General features: G+C 40.3%; 1 protein-coding gene across 4 annotated transcripts in view; it reads right to left on the bottom strand.

Annotated features, from left to right (window-relative positions):
• The window catches only part of PLCE1 (phospholipase C epsilon 1), a 351,870-nt gene that overhangs the window by 55,165 nt on the left and 273,154 nt on the right, over positions 1–23,551 (bottom strand). For all 4 annotated transcript variants that reach the window (XM_049855298.1, XM_049855297.1, XM_049855300.1 and 1 more), the window contains 9 exons: positions 21,692–21,814; positions 21,469–21,605; positions 19,784–20,022; positions 16,875–16,936; positions 16,628–16,793; positions 13,419–13,526; positions 11,850–11,966; positions 8,604–8,762; positions 1,568–1,697 (listed from right to left, as the gene is read on the bottom strand). In XM_049855298.1, coding sequence (XP_049711255.1) covers positions 1,568–1,697; positions 8,604–8,762; positions 11,850–11,966; positions 13,419–13,526; positions 16,628–16,793; positions 16,875–16,936; positions 19,784–20,022; positions 21,469–21,605; positions 21,692–21,814 — 1,241 coding nt within the window. The remainder of the gene's footprint in view (positions 1–1,567; positions 1,698–8,603; positions 8,763–11,849; positions 11,967–13,418; positions 13,527–16,627; positions 16,794–16,874; positions 16,937–19,783; positions 20,023–21,468; positions 21,606–21,691; positions 21,815–23,551) is intronic.

The raw sequence follows: 23,551 nt of genomic DNA, 5'->3' as shown, positions 1-23,551 counted from the left end.
TTTCCACCCCTCCATTAGAGAATACCCATTGCTGTCCAGTTGATTTCGACTCATTGTGACCCTATAGAACAGTGTAGAACTGCCCCACCGGGTTTCTAAGGCTGTAATCTTTATGGAAGCAGACTGCCACATCTTTCTCTTCCGGAGATGCGGGGGTGTTTGAACCACAACCTTTGGGAGAGCAGCTGAACGCTTAACCACAGTGCTACCAGGGCTCCTCCATGAGAGAACATGCCTCTCAAATTATTTGACGGGATTTCAGGTGAAGTAAACTGACTTATAGTTGATGGCATGCAGCAAACAACTATTAAAAAACTAAGGACAAATATTAAATGGACATAGTCTGGGATTGTATTTTGGGGGAAGACAGGGACTTCCCCAAAGACTATGACTGCTAGCCATGACAGAAGCTCCTGGAACTGAAATGTGACTAAGACAGCTGTGGAATGTGAGAAGAGATATCTGGAGTAGAGTGGCTTGGCTGTCTTAATGGTGGCCTGGGCATATCTGCATATTAGCCAAACAATGCTTCTACATAGAAACAATACCTTCTACATACATAATAGTTATGTACATAGGAACCTTGGCATTTTCTCATTATTACATTGCTGTCTTTCAGAAGCTGCCAAAATGGAAGACTACTGTCAGCAACAGTATCTGAGAAACACTTTGGTGCAGTTTCCAGCAAATGACACTAACCAAAAAAACCCCAAACATGTTGCCTTCGAGGGGATTCTGGCTCATAGCCACCCTGTAGGACAGAGAAGTACCCCACAGGGTTTCCAAGGAGCAGCTGGTAGATTGGAACTGCTGACTTTTGGTTAGCAGCCCAAAGCTTAACCACTGTACTGCAAATGAAACACACTTGAAACCTAATTCTCATGTGAGAAGAACCCTTCACTTGTAATCTGTACTTAATATCATTCATGTGACTTCTTTGAACTGTGCCATTAGCCATCACCCATGTTTTATCTCATTGGTGGTTCCAGCCAGAGGGAAATCTTGTTGGCCTATTAATGTGAGAACCAGGGTGGGGAGGGAAATGAAACTTCTTTCTTTCCCATCCTCCTAGAAAGCCACAGTGAAAGTTGTGAAAGGGGAAAAGTAGGTCGCATTGGGTCAGAATCAACTCCACTGCAAAGGGTTAAGAGGAAGTACAGAAACGTGACACTGCCCCCTGCAGGTGGCACAGGGGAGAGAAAAGATTCAGCCACACTCTAGATTCCTCTGAAGAGAATCCACCACACCAGAAAGAAACAGAATGGGTGAAAATAGGGTCTCTCTGCTGTAATTCCACCTCGTCCTTTAGAAACTCATCTTAGGAATGACTCCCGTGTTACTTCCCACACCCTCCCCTTCTTTCCTTGAGTGGTGGGTGCAGTGGATATCAGAATCCCTTTCCTTGCTTGGTCCTCAGTATGTGACTGGATTCAGAAACTTCTGGACAGTATTACAGCAATCTGTATTGTTGGTCTATGCAACTCCAGACTTATTTATGAAAAAAAGAAAAAAAACAGAAAACCATTCAGGCATTTCCCTTCCCACAGCGGTATTCTGTTTCTCTTACCATCAGAGAGGGACTCATAGTCATAGTCATATTCATCCTCTTCGTCCTCCTCTTCCTCATTATTAGCAGGTGGAGGATTGGCATTCCCACCATTATAAGCCTGAGCTTGCATGGACGCTAACTGATGAGCCTGAAAGATAGCAATAATTAAGGCTGCAGAGACTAAATCTGCTAACCTTTCATTTATAGCCTTCGAAACTACCATCTAATGCTTACCATAGTCATTAAGAGCGATTTATCCTATTTTGACTCATTTGTGAGAAGGGAAAAAAATCTAGATTCATTTGAAATGCAATGTCAACACTCGGGCCAATGTCAACATTCCTACAGGAGGAATTCTGGAGATTTTAGAAACAATCACGGTGAAGCTGTGTGCAGGGCCCTGCCACTCAGGATCCCAGGGGCAAGCCTCCACCAGAAACCTTGGGTGCTTTGGGGAACCAGCATCAATCCCAAATGACTGAAGAAATGAATCAGCCCATCAATTTTGCAAAAGTCTCTGCTTGGAAACCATTTTTTTCCCCTTCTTAAAATAACATCTAAAGGCCTCTGACCTTGAGAAAATGTTAGAATCCCCACGGACAAAGAAACCAAAAGAATTGTTGTTGGTTTAAATAAAGTTTTTTCAACAGGCTTTATCTGAACTATAAATCAGATGAACTAAAGAGACTTAGAAACTTTGGGAAACTGGACATGCGCTGCCAGGGAGGTCATGTGCCTTTGTGTTCTACTGGAATTACTGGGAGGTGATATCATAAGACCCAAGTCAACAGAGGTCTGAAGATGTAATTTATCTACTCTGGGAACCTAGCACAAAGAAATAATCCAAAATATAGGAAAAGCTACCTGCGTGAATTAAAAACAAGAAACAACCTCAAAGCCCAACAATAGAGGAGCAGAGTCAGTAAACTATGGTATAGACACTTGAGAGAAGGAGACATGAAAAAAATGCTTGTGATATATACATTCATTGAACAGAGGATACAGAATCACGTGTATTTACATACGTACATATATGCTCTATATACATGTAAATATGCAAATGTACATGTAAATAGATATACAGTTCTGTACCATTTGTTATATACATAGTAACATGCTTAAAAAGACTAGGTATTAAATGTTAATAGAATAGGGGTTCTTCACCTTTTTTTTTAAGTGTCATTGACCCCTTTGGTAGTTTGGTGAGACAGAATACCTTCTCAGAATGTTTTCAATGCAGACAATACAAAGAAAACAAATAATGTTGAATATAGTTATCAGATATTAAAAGAGCAAATTAGTGACACAGAAATATACATTTTCTTTACTAACAGTAAAAAATGTTTATGGTAAGTCTAGTCACTTTCTTGAAACAGTCATGAGCATAAATAATTCTTGGAGACACAAGCAACAACTGTCTTGTGATATGCAAAATCCGTGATTTCTGTTGGTGACAAAAACACAGGTACTGACAACAGGACTGTGGCTTATTGCCTACATTTATAATTGGAGGAAATGCTAAATTTCAGCTAGAGGTTAGTTCAAACGAAGATGAAGTATTTTTTCATGGACCCCTGAATTTCACCTGGGGACCTAAGGTTAAGAACCCCTGTAATTCAGGCTGTGTTTGGCCTTGGAATTATGTATGTTTAGAAATAATTCTCAGGGGCACACCAGCCCAGGGTAGGGACTGGGAGGTAGAAGGGGACAGGAAAGCTGGTCCTAGGGAACCCAAGGTCAAGAAGTGGAGAGTGTTGACATGTTGTGGGGTTGGTAACCAATTTCACAAAATAATATGTGTACTAATTGTTTAATGAGAAGCTAGTTTATTCTGTAAACTTTCATCTAAAGAACAATTTAAAAAAATTCTCTGTTCCCTAAGTTTTATGAAATGTAGTTATATTGCCTTTAAAATCAAAATATATCCATAAGAAAGATACAATTTTGTCTATGTCTCTAGCTACACAAAATATTTTACAATGTAGTCTACTCCAAGTAACTGCTGTCTAGGTTGGAATTTCTCAAAGTGGATTTTTTGAAACACTAACTCTCCAGAGGATAAATATTTGCATTGTATAACAATTACAATAACAATAAAACACAATGAAATATGGAAACTGCAACATAAACAAACTGAAACCCGTTCCTACTACATGGTTTAACATGGTCTTCATTTAATATACTAAAGGACATCACGGTTCTTTAAAGAAGACCTCCAGGGCAGCATTTCCCACGCTTATTTAACCAGGGAATTTTTTTTTTTCTTCTTTTTTCAGAGTGTCTCATAGAATGAGCATGCTTCAAAACTTTGGGAAATCTGGTCTAGGCACAAGTGAGCCACAAAAGCAAGTCTGTTTGACTCAGTAAGCATTCAAGCTTGAGCCAAGTGCTGGGAAGGATGATTCAAACAGCCTGGTAGACACAACTCTGGCAGAAAAGTGTGGGAACTATGTAATAGGAACGATGCCACTCAGAGCCGTACAGGCTAGCACTGTCAGAAAGCAAGTGCCAAGGCCTCTTAGATGCTCAAATGCTCCCTCAAGTGCAGGAAGTCCCTTTCAGCAGGCGAGCATGGCAGAGACAGGCAAACAGACAGCCAAACGCTGACACACTTGTTTTCTGAGGATGACTACAAAACGTTTGCCAATATCTTACTTATTCTGGGGCAGTAAAACAAGACCCAGCCTTTGAATAAAAGCAATCCAGATATAGGTCGGGGGTCTGATAAGACTGGCTCAGACATGTCCGTGAAGGAGTCATGCCCTTACGCTTCTCTGTTCCCCAGCCTCTAGCCATATAGTATGAACTACTTGAATCTCTTGGGTTGGAGTTCAGGTGGCCTTGGTGAGAATCCTGGGGAATTCTGATGGGATGCAGGTAGGAGCCTCAGGAAGAGCCTCAGCACAAGATTGTAGCGTTCAAAAATCCCACTCTGAGTCAGTCTGTACTCTGAGGGTGAGTCCTTTGTAAGGGAATGACCCAAGTCTTCTAAATTAGGGGTTGGGTCTGAGCACACTGGACTTCTAGGCATTCACCTAGCCTCAACTGAGGTCAGGAATGCCAGGTCTAGACCCACAGCCTGTCACAGAACTGAAAGGTCTTGCAGATACGACCGTGGAGTCCTTACTGGTCCCCTCTGGGAAATCATGCAGGTTTGGAAAGGGTCTTAGAAAACTGGAAATGGGATTACATCATCCCATTTTCCAAAAATGAGGATAAGGTAAATTATGGATATTTTACTGTGCACAGTGTCAAGTTGCTACCTGATAAAATTTCAGAACGTATCATTAATTAGTTGATTTGTGAGAACTCAGAAAAGAAAGAGGTGATTGCCAAGAGTTAGCAAGTCTCCCATATAGTAATCTTGTTAGCCTTTTTGGATAAGGGTAACACACTGTGGGGGAAATAACAGATAAGTGGTGTTTCTTGAACTTCCAGGATGAAATAAGAAGGATTTTTAAAAATAAACAGATTTCCAGGCCTTCTTCTGGAAATTCTGATTTAATAGATCAGGTTTGGGCCTAAGGCTCCATGTTTTAAAAGTGCCCTAGGTGATTTTTATCAGTGTATTCTGTCTTCTGTACGGCCTTTGAAATGGTGTTTCCTGAAGACCTGAATCCAAATCCTAGCTCTGACACTGTGAGCTGAGTGGCCTTCACCAAGTCACATGAACGGCCAGGCTTCAGTTTCCTGTTTCGCAAATTAAGCTGTTGAAGACGACTCTGGAGGAATGTGGGCTGCACGAGAGAGAGCACCAGGCTGGACTGATAATCACCTAACCTGGAGGGAGGTTCTTTAAGAAGGACCGCAAAGCTCTCCACTTGGCTGGCTGGCTCAAGGGCAACTTATAATAAAGATGACGAACAGTTTAAAAAACTGCTAACAGACACACTGGATGACACAAACAAAATTCACAATGAATCTTGTAGGCTGCAATAACATCCCAAAGCCAAGAAGAGCAAATTTAACCAAGATAAATGCGAGGCTCTGCACATGAAAGGTGAAAATGAATTGTAAACACACCAAAATGGAGAGATCAGTTCATGTGAAAATAATTGAACTCTTTGTTTTCCATAATCTCAATGTGAGCCCACTATACAATAAAGATTTTAAAAAGCAAGAGTAGTCTTGGGTTGCATTAACTAAGGTATAAGTTCAAATTAAAGGAGGTTATGGTTTCACTGTTCTTGTACTGTCAGACCATATTGGGAGCACTGAGCTTAGTTTTGGAGATGACACTTTAAGACCGACAAATTCAAGAATATCCACAAATTTAAGAAAATCTAAAAATATTCTTAATGGAAACTGAAGAATCTTAGCAGCCACGTCCTATGAAAAACTATTAACAAAATAAGCATGTTTAGCTTGGAGATGAGAAAAGCTGGTCAGAGACACACGATAGGTTTCTAGGTATGAAATTAGTCCATGCAGCTGCAGAAGGAAGAAGTAAGACCAATGAATAGAGTAACAAGAAGGATGATTTGGGCCCAATGTAAAGAAGACTTCTATGACAATATGATCTATTCAGTAGTAACCACCAGTCACTAAAAATGACTGTGATAAGAATGGGAAAGGCAACAGCTTCAAGAACATTCAAATACATCTTGAATGCCTTTAAGGCCATAGGGGTATACACAATTAATAGTGTATGGGGCAGCTATATCTGCTGGGCAGTGAAGATGGACAGTAGTTCCTGGATAAAGAAAATAACATGGAGGAAGCAGCTGAAACAATCTAGGTTTTCTCTGAACTACCAAGGCTAGTAGGTGATTTAACTACTTGCTGTGAAGTTGATTCTGACTCATAGCAACCCCATGTGTTTCAGAGTAGAACTGTGCTCCATAGGGTTTTCAATGGCTCAGTTTTCAAAAGTAGACTGCCAGGCCTTGGTGGGCTAGAACCTCCAACCTTTCTGTTAACAGCTGAGTTCGTTAACCGTTTGCACCCTTTAGCGACTCCACACAAGCACCTAAATCAGCCTCGACTGTGGGCCACCCAGAATCCCTCTGTGGGTGTATGGGACAATCTGAAAAATCCGTGGTCCTTGTTAGAACAGCAGATGATGAGATGTTCCAAGGGGCCCCTCAGAGAAACAGTAATGTTCTAGAACGGCAAGAAACACTGGAAATGGAGCCTGAGAAGTGGGATAACAAAATGTTTACAGAGTTGTCTGTAAGTGTGATAGGGGTCCCACAATTCAACTTGGGGGTTGAATGGTCATTTTAGAATAACGTATTTTTATGCAAATAACAATGGCCTTCTATGTTTGTTGGCTAACTGTGCTCTACTCCCCCCCTCCCCAGGTATTTTCGTAAGTGTACTATGCTAATTTTTTTTATAGCAACATTAAAAAAAAATTGGCATAGCGGCACTTACGAAAATACCTTGGCGGGAGAGGGCATGGTTAGAAAAGAAACATAGAAGGCTTGTGTTATTTGCATAAAAGTATGGTAGTTATCTTAATATTCTCATTTTACAGATGAAGAAATGGAGGCCCAGCAAGATTCACTGGTCCATGGTCACAGGCTGATTTGTGAAAGAGCCAGTGGCTAGAACCTGATATCTTTGCTCACCATCTACTGTATTTTTACACAAATAACATGTGCCTTCTAGGTTTGTTTGCCAACAGCTCCCCTCCATGAGGTATTTTCATAAGTGCTGCTCTGCCAATTTTTTTTCCTGTTGCTTTAAAAAAATTAGCATAGCGTATGTACAAAAAAAAAAAATTTTTTTTTTTTTTTATGTACAAAGTACCTTGCAGGAGGAGGGAGCAGTTGGTAAACAAACATAGAAGGTGCGCGTTATTTGCCTAAAAGTACGGTAATGTTCTTTTTCCAAGATCATGCTGCATATCATTAAACTCAAGCCCTGCCTGTGATTTCTACAAATTGCAGCTTTTACAAGATTTTAGGACTGTTCCAAATTGACTACTCAACTGGGTCTAAGTGGACATTTAACTTGACATTTTTAATAAATGACTTAGGACAAAGGTTTTAAATTTGTTGGCCACATGGAATCCTTCTGCTAAATTTTTCACTCTCTGGAAACCACTAAAGCAGGATTGGAGTCTTGGAGGTGATCGCACAGAGAAATGAAAAGCTATAGGCTTGACCTAGTTTTAGCTCTGAGTTGGTCCTGCTCTTTGAGCTGTGCTGTTCTACCCTTGCATGGTGCCGAGGTATCCTCATTCTTGATCCAAAAGTGACTTTGTAGGGATGGCTAAGTGCCCTCCTACAGGACAAACAGTTTTAGAAGCTGTCATTTTGTGGAGTAACTAGGTTCAGTCCGGCATATGGACTCAGTGGTCATGGACCTGAAATTTTCCATGGACACCTGGGCTGAACTCCCTACACTGGTGGGTTTGTGGTGCTTGTGGTGCAGAAATCCGTGGGTGAGGCAGATGTGGGAGTGCCTTGGGGTCGCACACTGCCCACGTCAACGCTGCGGTCACAGGGCTGCTGCTACTGGGGTTCCGCTCCAGACCCCAGAGGGCATAGCCCCTTTCCCTAAAGAGGGCTCTCCCAGTTGTTGTGTGACGACAAGTTGATTTTCAACTCATAACGACCCCATGTGACAGAGTAGAACTGCCCATAGGATATTCTAGGCTGTGATCTTTACAGGAGCAGATTGCCAGGTCTTTCTCCCACGAAGATGCAGGGTGGGTTTGAACCACCCTGCTTTTAGTTAGCAGCTGAGCGTTAACTAGGGCTCCTTGGGGCTCTCCATAACAGGTACTATAGCAGCCACTGTGGGACTTGACAGCTCCAAAGCCCAGTTCCGGAGACAAGAGCCATACATTGCTCGGCTCACAGCAAATTAAATAACAGACGTACATTCCGTGGGAAATCAATTCCACAAAGTAAAACTTTAGAGGAGCAAGATAAAAGTATTCATTGGTTTCTGAAATGGAAGTCAAAAATCAAATATATTATTCAAGGAAACTCAATCTTTAGAAACTGGTTACCCAGCAGGTCATTTGAAAGGTTAGCACGAAATTAATTTCTTTGTTTTGGGCACAAAAACACACACAACCTCTTTGACAAGAGAAGAGTACCTTTTGCTTTAAAATATCCACTGGTGTCTGGTGGGCTTTTAGCTTCTTGTTTTTGAGGAGGACTTTCCTCCTTAGTTGGTCAGCTGAGGGAAGCATTGGATCATCTGAGAAATCACTCTCAAATAAGAATTTAGCCACCAGCTTTTCTCCAAACACAGTCTAAAAAGAATAAAGGAAAGATACACAATCAGTGACTTCTACCTACCCTTGAATTATACAAATAGATATTTTGGCCCTGTTGAATTGTTTTAAACATCCTAGGAAGAGGAACTAGGAAAGAAGCTGATTTTTCCTTCCATTGATTCTGCCTGGCAGGAAGGGGCTGGTTAGAAGGACAGGAGGAGGGTCTGGGCCACTCTCCCAGCTCTCCTCTTTATTTAGGAAAATGCTCTGGGGTCTGATATACTAAGGAAGAAAACAGAAGCTCACAGAGGCTGTGGTTTGTAGTATACGGTCTGTTCTTGATGTGGGTAAGAAGTCAAAAGAATAAAAATTTTGGAGGATGTAGGGAATGGGAACAGAGATGAAAGAATACAGGGAGAATTTACCCCCAGTTAGTACAACTGCAATATCCTCTCAAAGATTTTCTGAGTGTTAGTCTCCAAAGAGAAATGTGTAGCCCCCTGGGGGGGGGGGGGTGGCATGTTAGGATGATCCATTGGCATGAGGGAAGAAATTATGGCAATTTCTATTTCTAGTTATTTTTTAATTAAAAAAGAACAAAAATTGAAGCTGATTAATGTTTAATATTCAGATTCAAAATGGCACCCTGACTCAGTATGTATGTTAGACACACGTCATGTGCTTTTCTGAATGTTTTCTTAGGGACAAGGAAGAGACTCATGACTTGGGGAAAGTGGCAATGGGTCCCTCACACCTTCCTTTGCTATCAGCCTATTGTGATGATTGCAGTTGGGGTGACAACGGATGTCACCACTATGATTAATTTCATAAATTTTTTTTCCTTCAAAATACTTTAAAATGAGATGAAGAGTGACCATGATAATTTTTTATGCCACATAGAAGTTCACACTTCATACCAAGACAAAGAAGTTAAAGGGGTATTTCTAAGTTATGCATTTTTCTTAAAAAAAAAAAAAAAAGAGTCCAAAAGGTCTGACTTTTCCTGTATTGACAAGTGGGTGGCAATAGTTTGTTATTATTAGATAATATAAAAAAATAATATAGGTAATAAAATCACATTTAATTGGATGGTATATGGTAAAGGTGATGTTTTAACAGTGGGTAAGAAAGTAATTACTGTTAGGCAAAATCTGTGTTTTGAAAATAAGTATTTTAAAAGCAGATGTCTGGAAATATTTCTAGCGTTGCGTGATTTCATTGTAGGAACCTCTCATGTGTACACTCAAGAAACTTGGAAGATTTTCTAATAGTTAAAAATCTTCCAAATGAAGGGTTGTAGCAGAGTTTCATTTGTGAAAGATATAAGAGGCAATACCCTTTCGATAAGTTTCTAGAAGAACTGATAGACATCAGGAAACACATATTTTCTAGCCAAATTTCAACAAAAACCTTTGCATCTTCAATGGATGGAATTGAGAAATGAGAATCATCACTTGGCAAGTATAGCTCATGGCACCCTTTTTCTATCTGGATCCGTGTGTCTTTAGCAGGTGTCTTTTTCAGCTACTGTAGCCACTGAAACCAAATAGTAAAAAAAAAACTAAACTTAAAACCAGCTGTCTTAGGCTGGGTTCTCTAGAGAAGCAAAACCAGGAAAGCATATAAATATACACAGACAGAGATTTATATCAAGAAATGGCTCATGTGCTTGTACAGGCTGGAATGACCTCAGTCCGTGGGTTAGGCTGGAGGCTTCTCCTGATTCACATAGCCAGAGAGGCTGGTGAACCCAAGATTGGCAGGTCAGACAGCAGGGCTCTTGCTCGCAGGCTGCAAAGACGGAAGAATCCCAAGATTGGCAAGTAAGACCGCAGGTAAGCTGCTAGCTCAAGTCCCAAGAACCAGAGGTCAGATAAACAGGAGCCAGCTGCAGGATCCAGGGCAAGCAAAGGCCCACGAACCTTGCCAGAAAGTCCACTTATATTCTATGTAGGCCACATCCCCAAGGAAACTCCCTTTCATCTGATCTCACAGCAGATCTTATCATGGAGGTGATCACATTATCATACGGCTGCCAAACTACATCATAAGTGCCAAACCACTGAGAATCATGGCCCAGTCGAGCTGACACACAACCTTAACAATCACACCAGGCTTCCAAGTCACTGATCACAAAGCTTAAGACAACAATTTGAAAAATAATGCAACCTATTTTTTTTTTTATTCAAAGGTTAGATAAAAATAAACAATAAATTTACTTCTATTATTTTTAATGAGAGGACAAAGTCTTTTAAATTTATAATTACTATATTTTAAAAATATTCTTTATTTCATCTTTTCTATGTCATTCTCTTTTACTTTCTATTTTCTGCACATTTTAAGTAATGCATAAAATATACTTACGAGTAGGGCTTGTGTATTGTTTGTACATAAGTCAACCAATACACCATAGGAATACATGCTGAAATACTTCACTGGTGGGGTATACAATCAGAAAAGTTTAGAGATCATTATTCTAAACAATAACAAAGGAAAGGCAGTATGAAACGCTAATTCGTTTTGCTGCATTAGTATTTGGGGACATTTTTCTCTCTCAGTGCCCCTCACTCCCTTCCACTGAGGACCATATTCCTGCAAATGCCTCTACTGCTGGAGGAAGAAGAAGTATAATGAAATAGCTGACCCGAAATCTCTGCATTATAGTTCTCTTACATAAGAAAGAGCTGACTGTTAACATAGCAAATGTTCTGGCCACCCCCTGTTCCTTGCCAACTTGGATCCCCATATCTGGACATCTGTAGTGTGGTCACAAAAGGATTTAACTTATTTTCCCTGAGATATTTCAGCTTTTCATATCCCTGACTTGTGTGCTGGAGTTGTTAGACTATTCTTGGAGAGTGGGTCTATCCTACCTTCTAAGGCTTTCTGGAAAGGATCTGGGGACCACATGCTTATATCACTCCAGCTGAGAAGAAGGGGCACTCAAAAAAGAGCCCGAGCTTCCAGGGCAGCCCAGTCCTTAAGTCTGAGGGTCCCAGAACCTTATGCGCTTCATGGCCAAGGTCCAGCTGTGATGTGGTTCACGGTGGCCCCATGTAAAACTCAATGACAGTCACAAGGAAAGGGCCAAGATACCAGCTTACCTACTAGCTGAGAGCTCACCTTGAAGATTTCTGCCATTTTCCGTTGCTGAGGCAATGAACAGTGGTTCTCAATCGATATGATGATTGGCAGGTCAGAGTTGACGAAGGCGCTGCGATTGATGGCTTCGACCACTTCCTGTGAGGGCCAAAACAGCTCATTAGAGCCCAGACATCCATCCAGGGCGGTCAGAAGGCAAGGTACTTAGAGCTGCAGAAAGCATCTAAATAGTTATATACAGCAGACTCCAGCCAAAGGTGGCTTTTATTTTTTAAATGTATAAAAGCATTGTGCTGCATTTACAAATCAAACAAAAGCATAAGGCCATTTTTTATAAAGACTTTATGTAAACTGCTGATGTTGAGTTTGCTCACATACTACAATAAATAACTATTAAAACCAAAAAACCAAACCTGCTGCTGTCAAGTTGATTCCGACTCATAGCGACCCTATGACAGAGTAGAGCTGCCCCATAGGGTTTCCAAGGAGCAGTTGGTGGATTCCAACTGCGGACCTTTGGTTAGCAGCCGAGGTCTTAACCACTTTGCCACCAGGGCTCCAAAACATCTATTAGTACAGTGAATTTAACAAAGCTATATATATGTTGAATATGTTCTAGGTAAAAGACATTGTTTTAAATAAGCAGCAAACATAATAAGGCATAAGATACTGTCCTGCTTTCAAGGACTTTGCAATCTATTTTGGACAATAAGACGTATGTCACATATATTTATGCGTATGTGTATGTATAGTTAGCAACTTCATCTCCTCCCAATATAATTAAGAGTATAAGAGTTTTAAGAGGGATGAATAGGAAAATGAGTTAATGAGAATATGCACTTTAGCCACCATATAAGATGGAAATAATAATATTCCTTCCGAGCCCAGCCATGCTTTAGAGAAAAAATAGCCCAGGGCCCTCTGAATGAGGACAGTAATTGCACACATGAACTAATAAGTTACCAAAACCTGAAACAATAATCCAATGAAACCAATATCCTGGGTGACTAGTGGAACCAATTCTCATTACCCTATAATGTTAAATATTTAGTCATATCTTAACACACGATGCTGGCCTTCGTCAGCAGGACACTTGGCCTTTAATTCCTATCACAAGAGCCCCTGACTTTTATATATCATTTTATGATGTAAAAACTGCAACAATATTATTATTCAATGACTAATTTAAGGTAATAGGTGCTAAGCTTTGGTCAAATTTTAGAATCTGATGAAAGTTCTAGAACAACTCCCAGTAAAATGAACATGTACACATTCCATACAATACTGCTAACAATTTCGTGAAGCTTCCAGACCCAGGATAAGAACCCTAGACCTAAAGTATAATTTGGTAGAGACACTAATTTAAATGATGAATAAAGGCAATGCCTTTTTGTGATATAATTTAAAGAAAGCTATGAAGCATTGGAAACCCTGGTGGCGTAGTGGTTAAGTGCTATGACTGCTAACCAATATGTTGGCAATTTGAATCCACCAGGCGCTCCTTGGAAACTCTATGGTGCAGTTCTACTCTGTCCTATAGGGTCACTATGAGTTAGAATTGACTCGACGGCAATGGGTATGAAGCATTACCTTGAAGGGGATCTTGGTTGTCAGTGTATGCCCATGATAAATGATTGGCATCCCATCATCTCCATCCCAGCAGTCCAACTCCACGCTCCTACAGCCTTGCAGAAGAACCTGTGTGATCAATGAATGAGTCCACCCAGATGAACACCCAGAGATATAGCCTCAGACTAAACCCAGCACGTTCTTCTGCATATCAGTCAGTGTTCACATTCAGAACTAAAGTAAAAGTACATGAGATTTAAAATAAATATTGTACTTTGGTCAAAGGCCAGAATTAACCTGAGGTAAGGAAGGAAGGGAGAGGGCAGATTAAGGTGGAAAGAGTACTTACCAGAATTGAATATTGTTGGAAGGTAACATTTGATAGCAAAAACATATGACCATTTTCCCAACAACTTCGGTCCCTCAGGGGACCCATACATGGCACACCCTGAAATTAGAGAGCCAGACAAGGGCAGCAGTGCTCTATCTGGGCAGACGTCAGTGGAGGCAAAAGTGCTGATGCCACAGTCCAGAAAATATGAGGCCACTGATTCCTTAATCAACTGACCAAACATTTATATTAAGCCAATCAGGATAAAATCTCCCCATTTAGATCCAAATTGTGCTATCATCTAAAACCTTTGCTATGGACATGTAGCATGTAAGAAGGGTAGAAGCAAGGAGTCATCAAGGACTTCTTGTGTCTAATCCCAGAACAGCATCTACAGCAGAGATGGCAAACAATCCATAAATTTCCCTGTCCATACCCATGGAAGGCATCAATAACCAATCACAGCACACTTGCTCCCTAAGCTTTGTCTGTTCTCTCATACCTTCTTCAATAAAGTGTTCCAGGAAACACCACCAATAAACCAGATGAGATGATACCTATTTGCTATCCTGGATCTAGAGCTGGAAGCAGAGTTCCTGACACATGTCCTTGAGCTGCAGCTCTATAACATTTGCTTGGAGTAACTTCTTCCTCTGTATAACTCAAACTGCAGACTACTTTAAAAGACTGCCACATAATGGAAGAGTAACCCAAACCAAAAGGCAGATACATCATGACTATTTCCGTGTGACAGAAATCCAATACTAGAGGCTAGTAGTCACTGGAGTTGCTGCAACAAAACTCAGCTGGCGGAATGCCTCTTATTTTGTTGGAGATAACTGGTAGCTTCTTCACGTTACATAGCCAGAGCCTGTGGCCTAGAATCCCAAGGCTATCAGCTTCTTTCAGCAGCTAAAGTATCTCAGTGGTATTGCCTTGGCTGAAAGTTGCTGTGGGATATGGCAGCCAGAATATGGGGCTGCTTCATCTCTGTGGTTAGGCTGCCTGCCTGGAAAGAATGTTCACCAACTGGTGACAGATTGGATGGCTTCTCAGTGTGATGGACTAAAGGTCTTTACCAAAGTCTGCATGACCCTAAGACCTCCATATATTGCTAGAGGAGGAAAGTCAGGGCAGGAATCTCCAGGTGAGAAGAACATGGCTCACTCTCACCTCCTATCTGTCCCACAGAATTGTTGCTGTGTGCCGTTGAGTTGATTCTGACTCAAAGCGACACTACAGGACACAGTGGAAGTGCCCTATAGGGTTTCCTAGGCTGTAATCTTTACGAGAGCAGATCACCAGGTTTTTTCTCCTGTGGGGCCGCTGGTTGGTTTGAACTGCCAGCCTTTCAGTTAGCAGCCAAGCTCTTAACCATTGAGCCACCAGGGCTCCTTCTACACAGAGAAGTAGGGGAGCCAAGGGAGAGTGGTAAGAAATGAAGTAAAAGGGATCTTCATGCTAGGTTTAAACATGTCTGAGAGTCTACTTGTAGTTTCTTTTCCTTTTTCAGCTGTGGCAATCTCTACTTGGGGTACGGTGTTAAGGATTAAAAAAACGCTGGAAGTTAAATAGAAAAGTGAAGTGAGAATTAAATCTAGAACATTGGTCCTGGCTTATTTTCCTGGGAGAAACAGACACATATGTTAATATACATATATGTATAATGATATATATACAAATATGTGTGTATGTATGTTTACATAGATACATTTCTTTTCCCTAGAAAAATGGATTTTGTGTATGTATGTTTACATATATACATTTTTTTCCCTAGAAAAATACATTTTAAACTCTTTTAGCCTTGGAATTCTCTGTCCAAATGGAAGGCCAGTAGGTAGAGCACATACAAAAGTAGTACTTGGGCTGCAGTGGGGCTGAGTATGGGACCGTTCCTTGTCTGCTGCTTGTTCATCTCAAGCTTAGTCGCTGAGGTCTCCTGAGAGACTCCCATTTTGAAACCACTATTCTAAGGTAACATTTTCATTTAAAAATGAAGGTACCTTAGAATACAGGGTCTAAAATATATTTTCTATGCTTCAGGATAGAAATTTGCCCTATGCTTTAAGGAATATCTGGACTAATCTGGAAAAGGAGTCATTGCTGCTGGGTTTGTATAAACAGTATAATTATAATCCTCAGATACAGACTGACACACTCACACACACTCACATACACATCTCCTCAGCCGAGCCTAGCTCGTTCCCACTTAACTCCTCCTGTAGGAGTTAAGAACAGAGGCAGCACAGACGAGGAAGTCACAGGCAATAGACACAGAGAGACAATTACATCACTAAAAGTTGGATGTGTAGGTCAAAAAGACATTTTTCTATTCTAGAGAGCTTACTGAGTTTTAAAGAGCATTCCCATGAATCTCCCCTGTGTAGAGACAGTGCCTACAGTCTGGGCAGATTTTTTTCTAAGTTGGTTACCATAGGGATGGACGGATTGTCTAACAAACTGCAAAGCAAAACAAACAAAATCTTCGGGAATAACTCCATAGAAAATTGTATTTTCTACTATGCTTTCCCACTACGATATATTGATTTATTTAGCATTTATGAAATGATTAGATAATTTTCCCATGGGAAAATCTAATTTTAGTCAGGGTAGGTCAGACTGGGATCTAAAGGCTATGATTCTCAAACAAATACTTGTGTGTGTGTGTGTGCGCCTAGAATAAAGGTTAAGTATAGATAGCCGGAAAAAACAAACAAAAAAAAGAAAACAACTGTACACATAGGCTGCTTTCCCACACGTTATGTTTCCTCACATTTCAAACAGTAGTTTTACTCCACAAGCTCTTCCAAGGAAGCTGGGGTCTGGTTTTTGTGGCCATGGAGGTTATGAAAATAATAAAGGTTAATGAGAACAATATTCCAAGTGGAATTCTCAGTACCTGGCTGTAGAGTTCTACTGAGGACTCTCCTTTGAGCTGATGGCCTGTGAGGTAGGTATTGTGTGAAGATTCAATGTAGTAGTAGGAGAGGGGTAGCTGCAATTCTTTAACATTCTCCTGTGACTCATCATTTTTTGAGGCAAAATTATCTTTATCCATCAGGAACCTAGATGAAACACATTTTCTTAAGACTGCATGGGAAAATGAATACCCTTAAATGACAGGCAAAAGATATTTCAAAAATTACCTTGCGAATCCCTCAAATGACATTAGGCCCTGGTGACACATACTAACATTAGGCTCAAATTTCTGCAAAAGATACAAAAAAAAAAAAAAAGAGTTATTTGGGTAAAGGAAACTAAGAGCGGAAAAAAACCACCACATCATTTTTTAAACTGTTCTGTTTTCATCAGGAAACATCTAAACCAAATATTTGAACTAATTTAGCAATGCAGTGGTAAACTGTAGTTTTTAATAAAAAATTATTATATGTGACTCTTTTATACTAACCATACTTATTAGAGAGAAAAAAAGAGGTGCAGAGAAAAGAATAAGGCTGATTTACAGGAAAACAAACTGTATCAGTTCACTCAGCAGAAAATAGGGAAAATAACAGCAAATATGTCATAGATTGGTGGGTGGTGAAATGAGATAATTTACATACAGCACTTGGTACAGTGTCTGTGCTCAATAATAATATAACAAACAGTGGATAATATGATGATAACCTCACGTTTTTAGCATTATCAATGATCAAAGCCAATTTTGGACAGCTCATCTGCTGATTCCCAATTAGCTGACATATGAAGCCAAAAACCTAGACTTATTTTGTTGCTTGTGCTGGAACAATATGAAGGAATCCTGTACTGATTCCTTATCAAAGATGCTGAGTCAGAGAAGCCCTAGGACCTATGGTAATTATACGTTAAATAAGAACACTTATATTCTTGATATTAAAAAAAAGAAACAAAAAAAACCTGTAAAACAAGTCCATGAGAGCCAAAGTATGACCTTGACTATATTCCACCTGAATTTCGAGACCATCTCAAGAACAGATTTGACACATTGAACACTCATGTCCAAAGACCAGACGAGTTATAGGATGACATCATACATGAGGAAAGAGAAGGTCATTAAAAAGATGAGAAAGAAAAGACCAAAATGGATGTCAGAAGATACTCTCAAACTTGCTCTTGAATGGAAAGCTAAAGCAAATGGAAGAAATGGTGAAGCAAAAGGGCAGGACAGAAGATTTCAAAAGGTCGCTTGAGAAGACAAAGCATTATAATGAAACGTGCAAAGACCTGGAGTTAGAAAACCAAAAGGTAAGAACATCCTTTGCATTTCTCAAGGTGAAAGAACTGAAGAAATAATTCAAGCCTGTAGGTGCAATAGTGGAGGATTCTATGGGCAAAATATTGAATGACGCAGGAAGCACTGAAAGAAGATGGAAGGAATACACAGAGTCACCATACCAAAACGCACTGGTCAATGTTCAACCATTTCAAGAGGTAGCCTATCAAGAACCAGCAGTACTGAGGGAAGCAGTTCAAACTGCACTGAAGGTATTGGTGAAAAACAAGGCTCCAAGAATTGACTGAATACCAACTGAGATCTTTCAACAAATGGATGCAGCACTGGAAGCACTCACTCATCTATGCCAAGAAATTTAGAAGACAGCTACCTGGCCAACTGACTGGAAGAGATCCATACTTGTGCCCATTCCACAGAAAGGGCAGAAATTATTGAACAATACTATTAATATTACACTTAAGTAAAATTTTGCTGAAGATAATTAAAAAACAGTTGCAGCAGTACCTTGACAGGAAACTGCCAACAAGTGAAGCCAGATTCAGAAGAGGATGTGGAATAAGGGATATCATTGCTGATGTCAGATGGATCTTGGCTGAAAGCAGAGAATACCAGAAAGATGTTTACCTGTGTTTTATTGAGTATGCAAAGACATTCGACTGTGTGGATCATAACAAATTATGGATAATATTACAAAGAATGGGGATTCCAGAATACTTAATTGTGCTCATGAGGAACCTGTACGCAGACAAAGAGGCAGTTGTTCAAAAAGAACAAGGGGATACTGCATAGTTTAAAGTCAGGAAAGGTGTGCGTCAGGGTTGTGTCTCCTTTTACCACACTTATTCAATCTATATGCTAAGCAAATAATCCCAAAAACTGGACTATATGAAGAACCAGGCATCAGGATTGGAGGAAAACTGATTAACAGCCTGTGTTATGCAGATGACACAATCTTCCTTGCTGAAAGTGAAGAGAACTTGAAGCACTTACTGATGAACATCAAACACTACAGCCTTCAGTAAGAATTACACCTCAACATAAAGAAAACAAAAATCCTCACAACTGTACCAGTAAGCAACATCATGATAAATGGAGAAAATGTTGACATTGTCAAGGATTTCATTTTACTTGGATCCACCATCAACACCCATGGAAGCAGCAGTCAAGAAATCAAGTGACGTATTGCATTGGGCAAATTTTCTGCAAAAGACCTCTTTAAAGTGTTAAAAAGCAAATATGTCACTTTGAGGACTAATGCGCACCTGACTCAAGCCATGGTATTTTCAGTCACCTCAGAGGTATGCGAAAGCTACACAATGAATAAGAAAGACTGAAGAAGAATTGATGCATTTGAATTATGATGTTGAAGAAGAATACTGAATATACCATGGACTGCCAGAAGAATGAACAAATCTGTCTTGGAAGAAGTACAGCCAGAATGCTCCTCAGAAGTGAGGATGGTGAGACTTCGGCTTGCGTACTTTGGACGTGTTATCAGGAGGGACCAGTCCCTGGAGAAGGACATCATGCTTGATAAAAAGATGATCAGCAAAAAAGAGGAAGACTCTCAATGAGATGGACTGACACAATGGCTGCAACAATGGGCTCAAACATAGCAACAATTGTGAGGATGGCGCAGGACTGGGTAGTGTTTTGTTCTGTTGTACATAGGGTTGCTATGAGTTGGAACTGATTTGATTGTACCTATCAACAACAACAACATTTCTGTCCCAGGCTTGAAGGCTTTTGGAAGAAGTATGGACAGAGTTTACGTTCCGCAGAAAACTATTAAAAACACTAAGAGGCATTACATATATGTGCATACACAACATCTGTACAAACCTGAATGATGCTGAGGATTTCATCATAAGTGCAGTGTTCTCCTTGGCAATTCACTAGGAAGTCATTGAGCTGGAGTATGCCAACTCCAAATATGCCCAGGGACGTGCTCTCAATCCCAGTCCCATTTGTCACAATACTTGCAGCTGCGATGGCATCAGATATCTGCCTCTGGTTGTCTGAAAGCTGTTGTTTACTTTTAATGAACAACCCCAAATCCGAGACATTTCTGGTCAACAAATCTGAAACAGAACCACCCACAGAACATGGACAAGATAGCCAGCATCGTTCACAAAGTTCACTTTGGAGCTTATGGTGTTGTGGAATTACTAAACTAGAGAAACTCTTCACCAACTTGACTAAAAAAGCCATCAAACTCAGTGCTTACTGCTGGCTTCATATAGCCGAAGGGATAAATAATGAATCAATCAATAAATAAAAGAAACTAAGATAGAGCTAGGTCCATGATCTTAAAATTCCAGGAGCTTCAATATTAGATGGGAACTAGATGTAGAATCAATTAAGGACTTGAGGCCAAATGTGAAATTTGGCTTTTGAGAATAACTACTTCTATATTTTTATGTTTGTAAAGACTGAAGATATACCCTTAAAATCACTGTTTTTCTGTACCTTAAAAGTGTAATCATTTGACTAATTCATAGCTGTTCACATTTTTGGCTAAGGTTTAATAATGGTTAATATTCTTAGCTTATGGACAACACAAACTTTTAAATACTTAAGAAGCAACTGCATGAAAGAGAACAGTTTTTGTTTTTACATTTTCCAGCAAGTAGAGAAAAATAACAGGCATAAAAACGCATGGGTGGTTAAAAAAAAAAAAAAGCATGGGTTGAGATGGTAATGGTGGTGGTGATGGTGAGTGAGATAAAAGAACTAGGCAATCTGGTTTACACAATCGGAAAAATGTCCTGGATTTTCAAATGGGAGTGCTCTGCAGAGATCATTAAAGAATCTCCTTGTCAAAAAGGCAGACAGGTATCTTCTGGGACTGAGTACCCATTTGTACCTCTCTGGGACTGAGCACTAATCTGCTTATAGGCAGGAAAGAGACCATGGTGGTTCTCAACTGGGACATACCACCCACCTAGTGGACATACCAAAGTGGGCCAGAAAGGACTTTTGGCTGTCACAATGACTGAAGGGCACAACTGGCTAAATACCTTGGAATACATGGACAGGCCCATCCAATGATGAATTTCTTTGCCTCAAATGTCAATAGCATCCCACCCTCAACAACACCAGGTGACACCCTGAAATAATTTTCTAAGTGTTTTGGAGATGTGGGGGAGGCTGAAGGTTTGTGCGATTGGAGCTCTGAACTTCATTTTTAGTTTATTCCCTTGTTGGTTGAATTTTATGCCAGCTGGTATGAAGGAAGCTGTCTTATTGATTGAGGTCGTTTTTGTTGTTAGTTGCTATGCAGTTGATTCCAACCCATGGCGACCCCATGTATGCAGAGTAGAACTGTTCCACAGGGCTTTCAAGACTGTGACCTTTCCGAAGCAGATCGCCAGGCCTGTCTCCCGAGGGGTGTCTGGGTGGGTTCAAATGGTCAATCTTCCAGTTGGTAGTCGAGCGCTGAACTGTTTGCGCCACCCAGGGACTCCTTTGAACTTCATTTTTAGACAGGGAGGTCTCAAAGGGAAACCTCAGAATGTTCAACAAACCTAAGTCAGGCTGAAGACCACCGGTGTTTTCCTCAATTGTCAAGTTGGTGTAGAGCGGGGCAGATTCGGAGCTCAATCGGCTGCAGGGTACCGCGTAGACATCAAAAAGATCCTTGAGGTCCTTCCGGCTCCTTACACTGAACAGAGAACGGAAAACACCTCACATTTAGTATTGTTAGAACAAAGTGGGGCTGAAAAAGAATAAGGAGAAAGCACGTCGTACCTGAATGATTTAAACAGCTCAACGAATTCAACAAAACTCATGTTACTGTCTGAAACCATGAAGTTCTGGAAGCCCTGCATTCCTCCTTTGATCCGCCCGTGCCAGCTGCTGCTGCTCCAAGCACTACAACAAAGACATGGCCTTAATGGGCAAAACCGCCCGCTGATTTTTTCATTCTGCCCCAAGAGTCATTCTTTGATTTGCAATATAAGCAAAAAGATGGATTACAAGTTATTTAAAGTTGAGGTTATTTTCCAGGCTCTCTTTTCATTTCTCTCAAAATCAAACTACGGTTGTGTCACAGGAAGTAAAACATATTATATAAAGACACCACTTCATTTTTGCAGCCTAGTTAACAAGGGCACAAAGCCGAGATGAATATTCTTCCACTAGTCCTCTGAAATCACAAGTTGACGGGCAAAAACCTTCCTAGGTTCCGAGTTTCTGAGGAAGAGTCATTTAAAAAAAAAAAAAAGAGGCCCAAATTACTCAATCATAATCTGTAAAAAAATCATGTGTGTTCCTTTCTATATTCAAAATTATAGAAACACATTTGGAAAGAAAGTCTGAATGTATCAATCTGTCTTTTCTTTTTCCTGTTTTAAGCAGTTCTTAGACGAAAAAAAGGAAGGGCCTTTAATATTAACGGAAAATGTGAGTCAGAAAAATATTAAGAGTGGAAAGAAGCCAATTTTGCCTAGGATTATATTTTGTACCTGCCAAGTCTGTATCTATTCAATATAAAAACATCAGTACACTCAGTCAGAATGTCAGCCTGCTGTTTCACAAAAAAACAACGTTTCCTGTTTTCTATACTGGTTCATTGACAAAATAGTAAGAGGAAAATTTTGACCATGGTTTTTAGTCAAATCAGTGAACGAGGTCTTTTTGGTTTCTGTCTTTGTATTTTGGGGAAATATTTCAAGTATGCGAGAAAGTATAGAGAATATTGTAATGAATACCCAATTTACCCTCAATCCTGATAACATTCATTCATGGAAAATTATTTTGTGTTGATGTCTGGAGGTCACCTCTATTAATGGAAGAGCACAGATTTATACTGCTTTGTAGGCATAGGTTGTTGGTCCCCAGCGTGGCATGGGAAGTAGAGGGTGGAGGTTCGAGAAGAGGAAAAAGGCCAGATAAAGTGGCTTCATCATTTGCGTTTCCACCCATTACTGTTGAGTCATTTCTGACTCATAACGACCCTATAGGGCAGAGTAGAACTGCTCCATAGGGTTTCCAAGGTTGTAATTTTTATGGAAGGAGACTGCCACATCTTTCTCACCGCCGACCTTTCAGTTAGCAGGCAAGTACTTTAACCACTGTGCCACCAGGGCTCCTTCATTTGCATTTAAACAGATAAATTCCCTGTCTTCCTTCCAGTCCCAGGGCTAGCTACTGTCTGCAGGAAACCATCTTCCACTGACTCTAGGGAACTCTATCTGTCCACTGTTTCCCATTCTAGAATTAGGACTCAGTTTTTCTTTTCCGGTTAACACCGTTAGAGTTTTCTTCTCTTGCCTTGTCTTTCTTATTTAGAATAGCTTAGCTGATCCTGGTCCATGTTGTCCTGTGGCTGGGCCCTGCGATCTTGCATGTAGCATGTTAGTTTCTCTACTTCTACCCTATTTTAAAAGATTTTCCTTCCTTACTCGAACCTTCTTTTCCCTGCTCATGAGTGACTGAAACAAAGAGAAGGGCCACTTCATCCAGCTGATCTGCCTACTTTATTTACCCAGTATACTGCATAGGCTAAAGATATCATGTAAGAAAAAAAATCTGCTTTTTGGGTAACTTTTTATTTTGATATAAACTTAAACTTACAGAAGAGTTGCAAGACTGGTACAAAGAATACCC

Source organism: Elephas maximus, chromosome 16, assembly GCF_024166365.1.
Source record: "Elephas maximus indicus isolate mEleMax1 chromosome 16, mEleMax1 primary haplotype, whole genome shotgun sequence".
NCBI lineage: Eukaryota > Metazoa > Chordata > Mammalia > Proboscidea > Elephantidae > Elephas > Elephas maximus.
The sequence above is the reverse complement of the archived record's forward strand: the minus strand, read 5'-3'. Positions and strand labels throughout refer to the sequence as shown.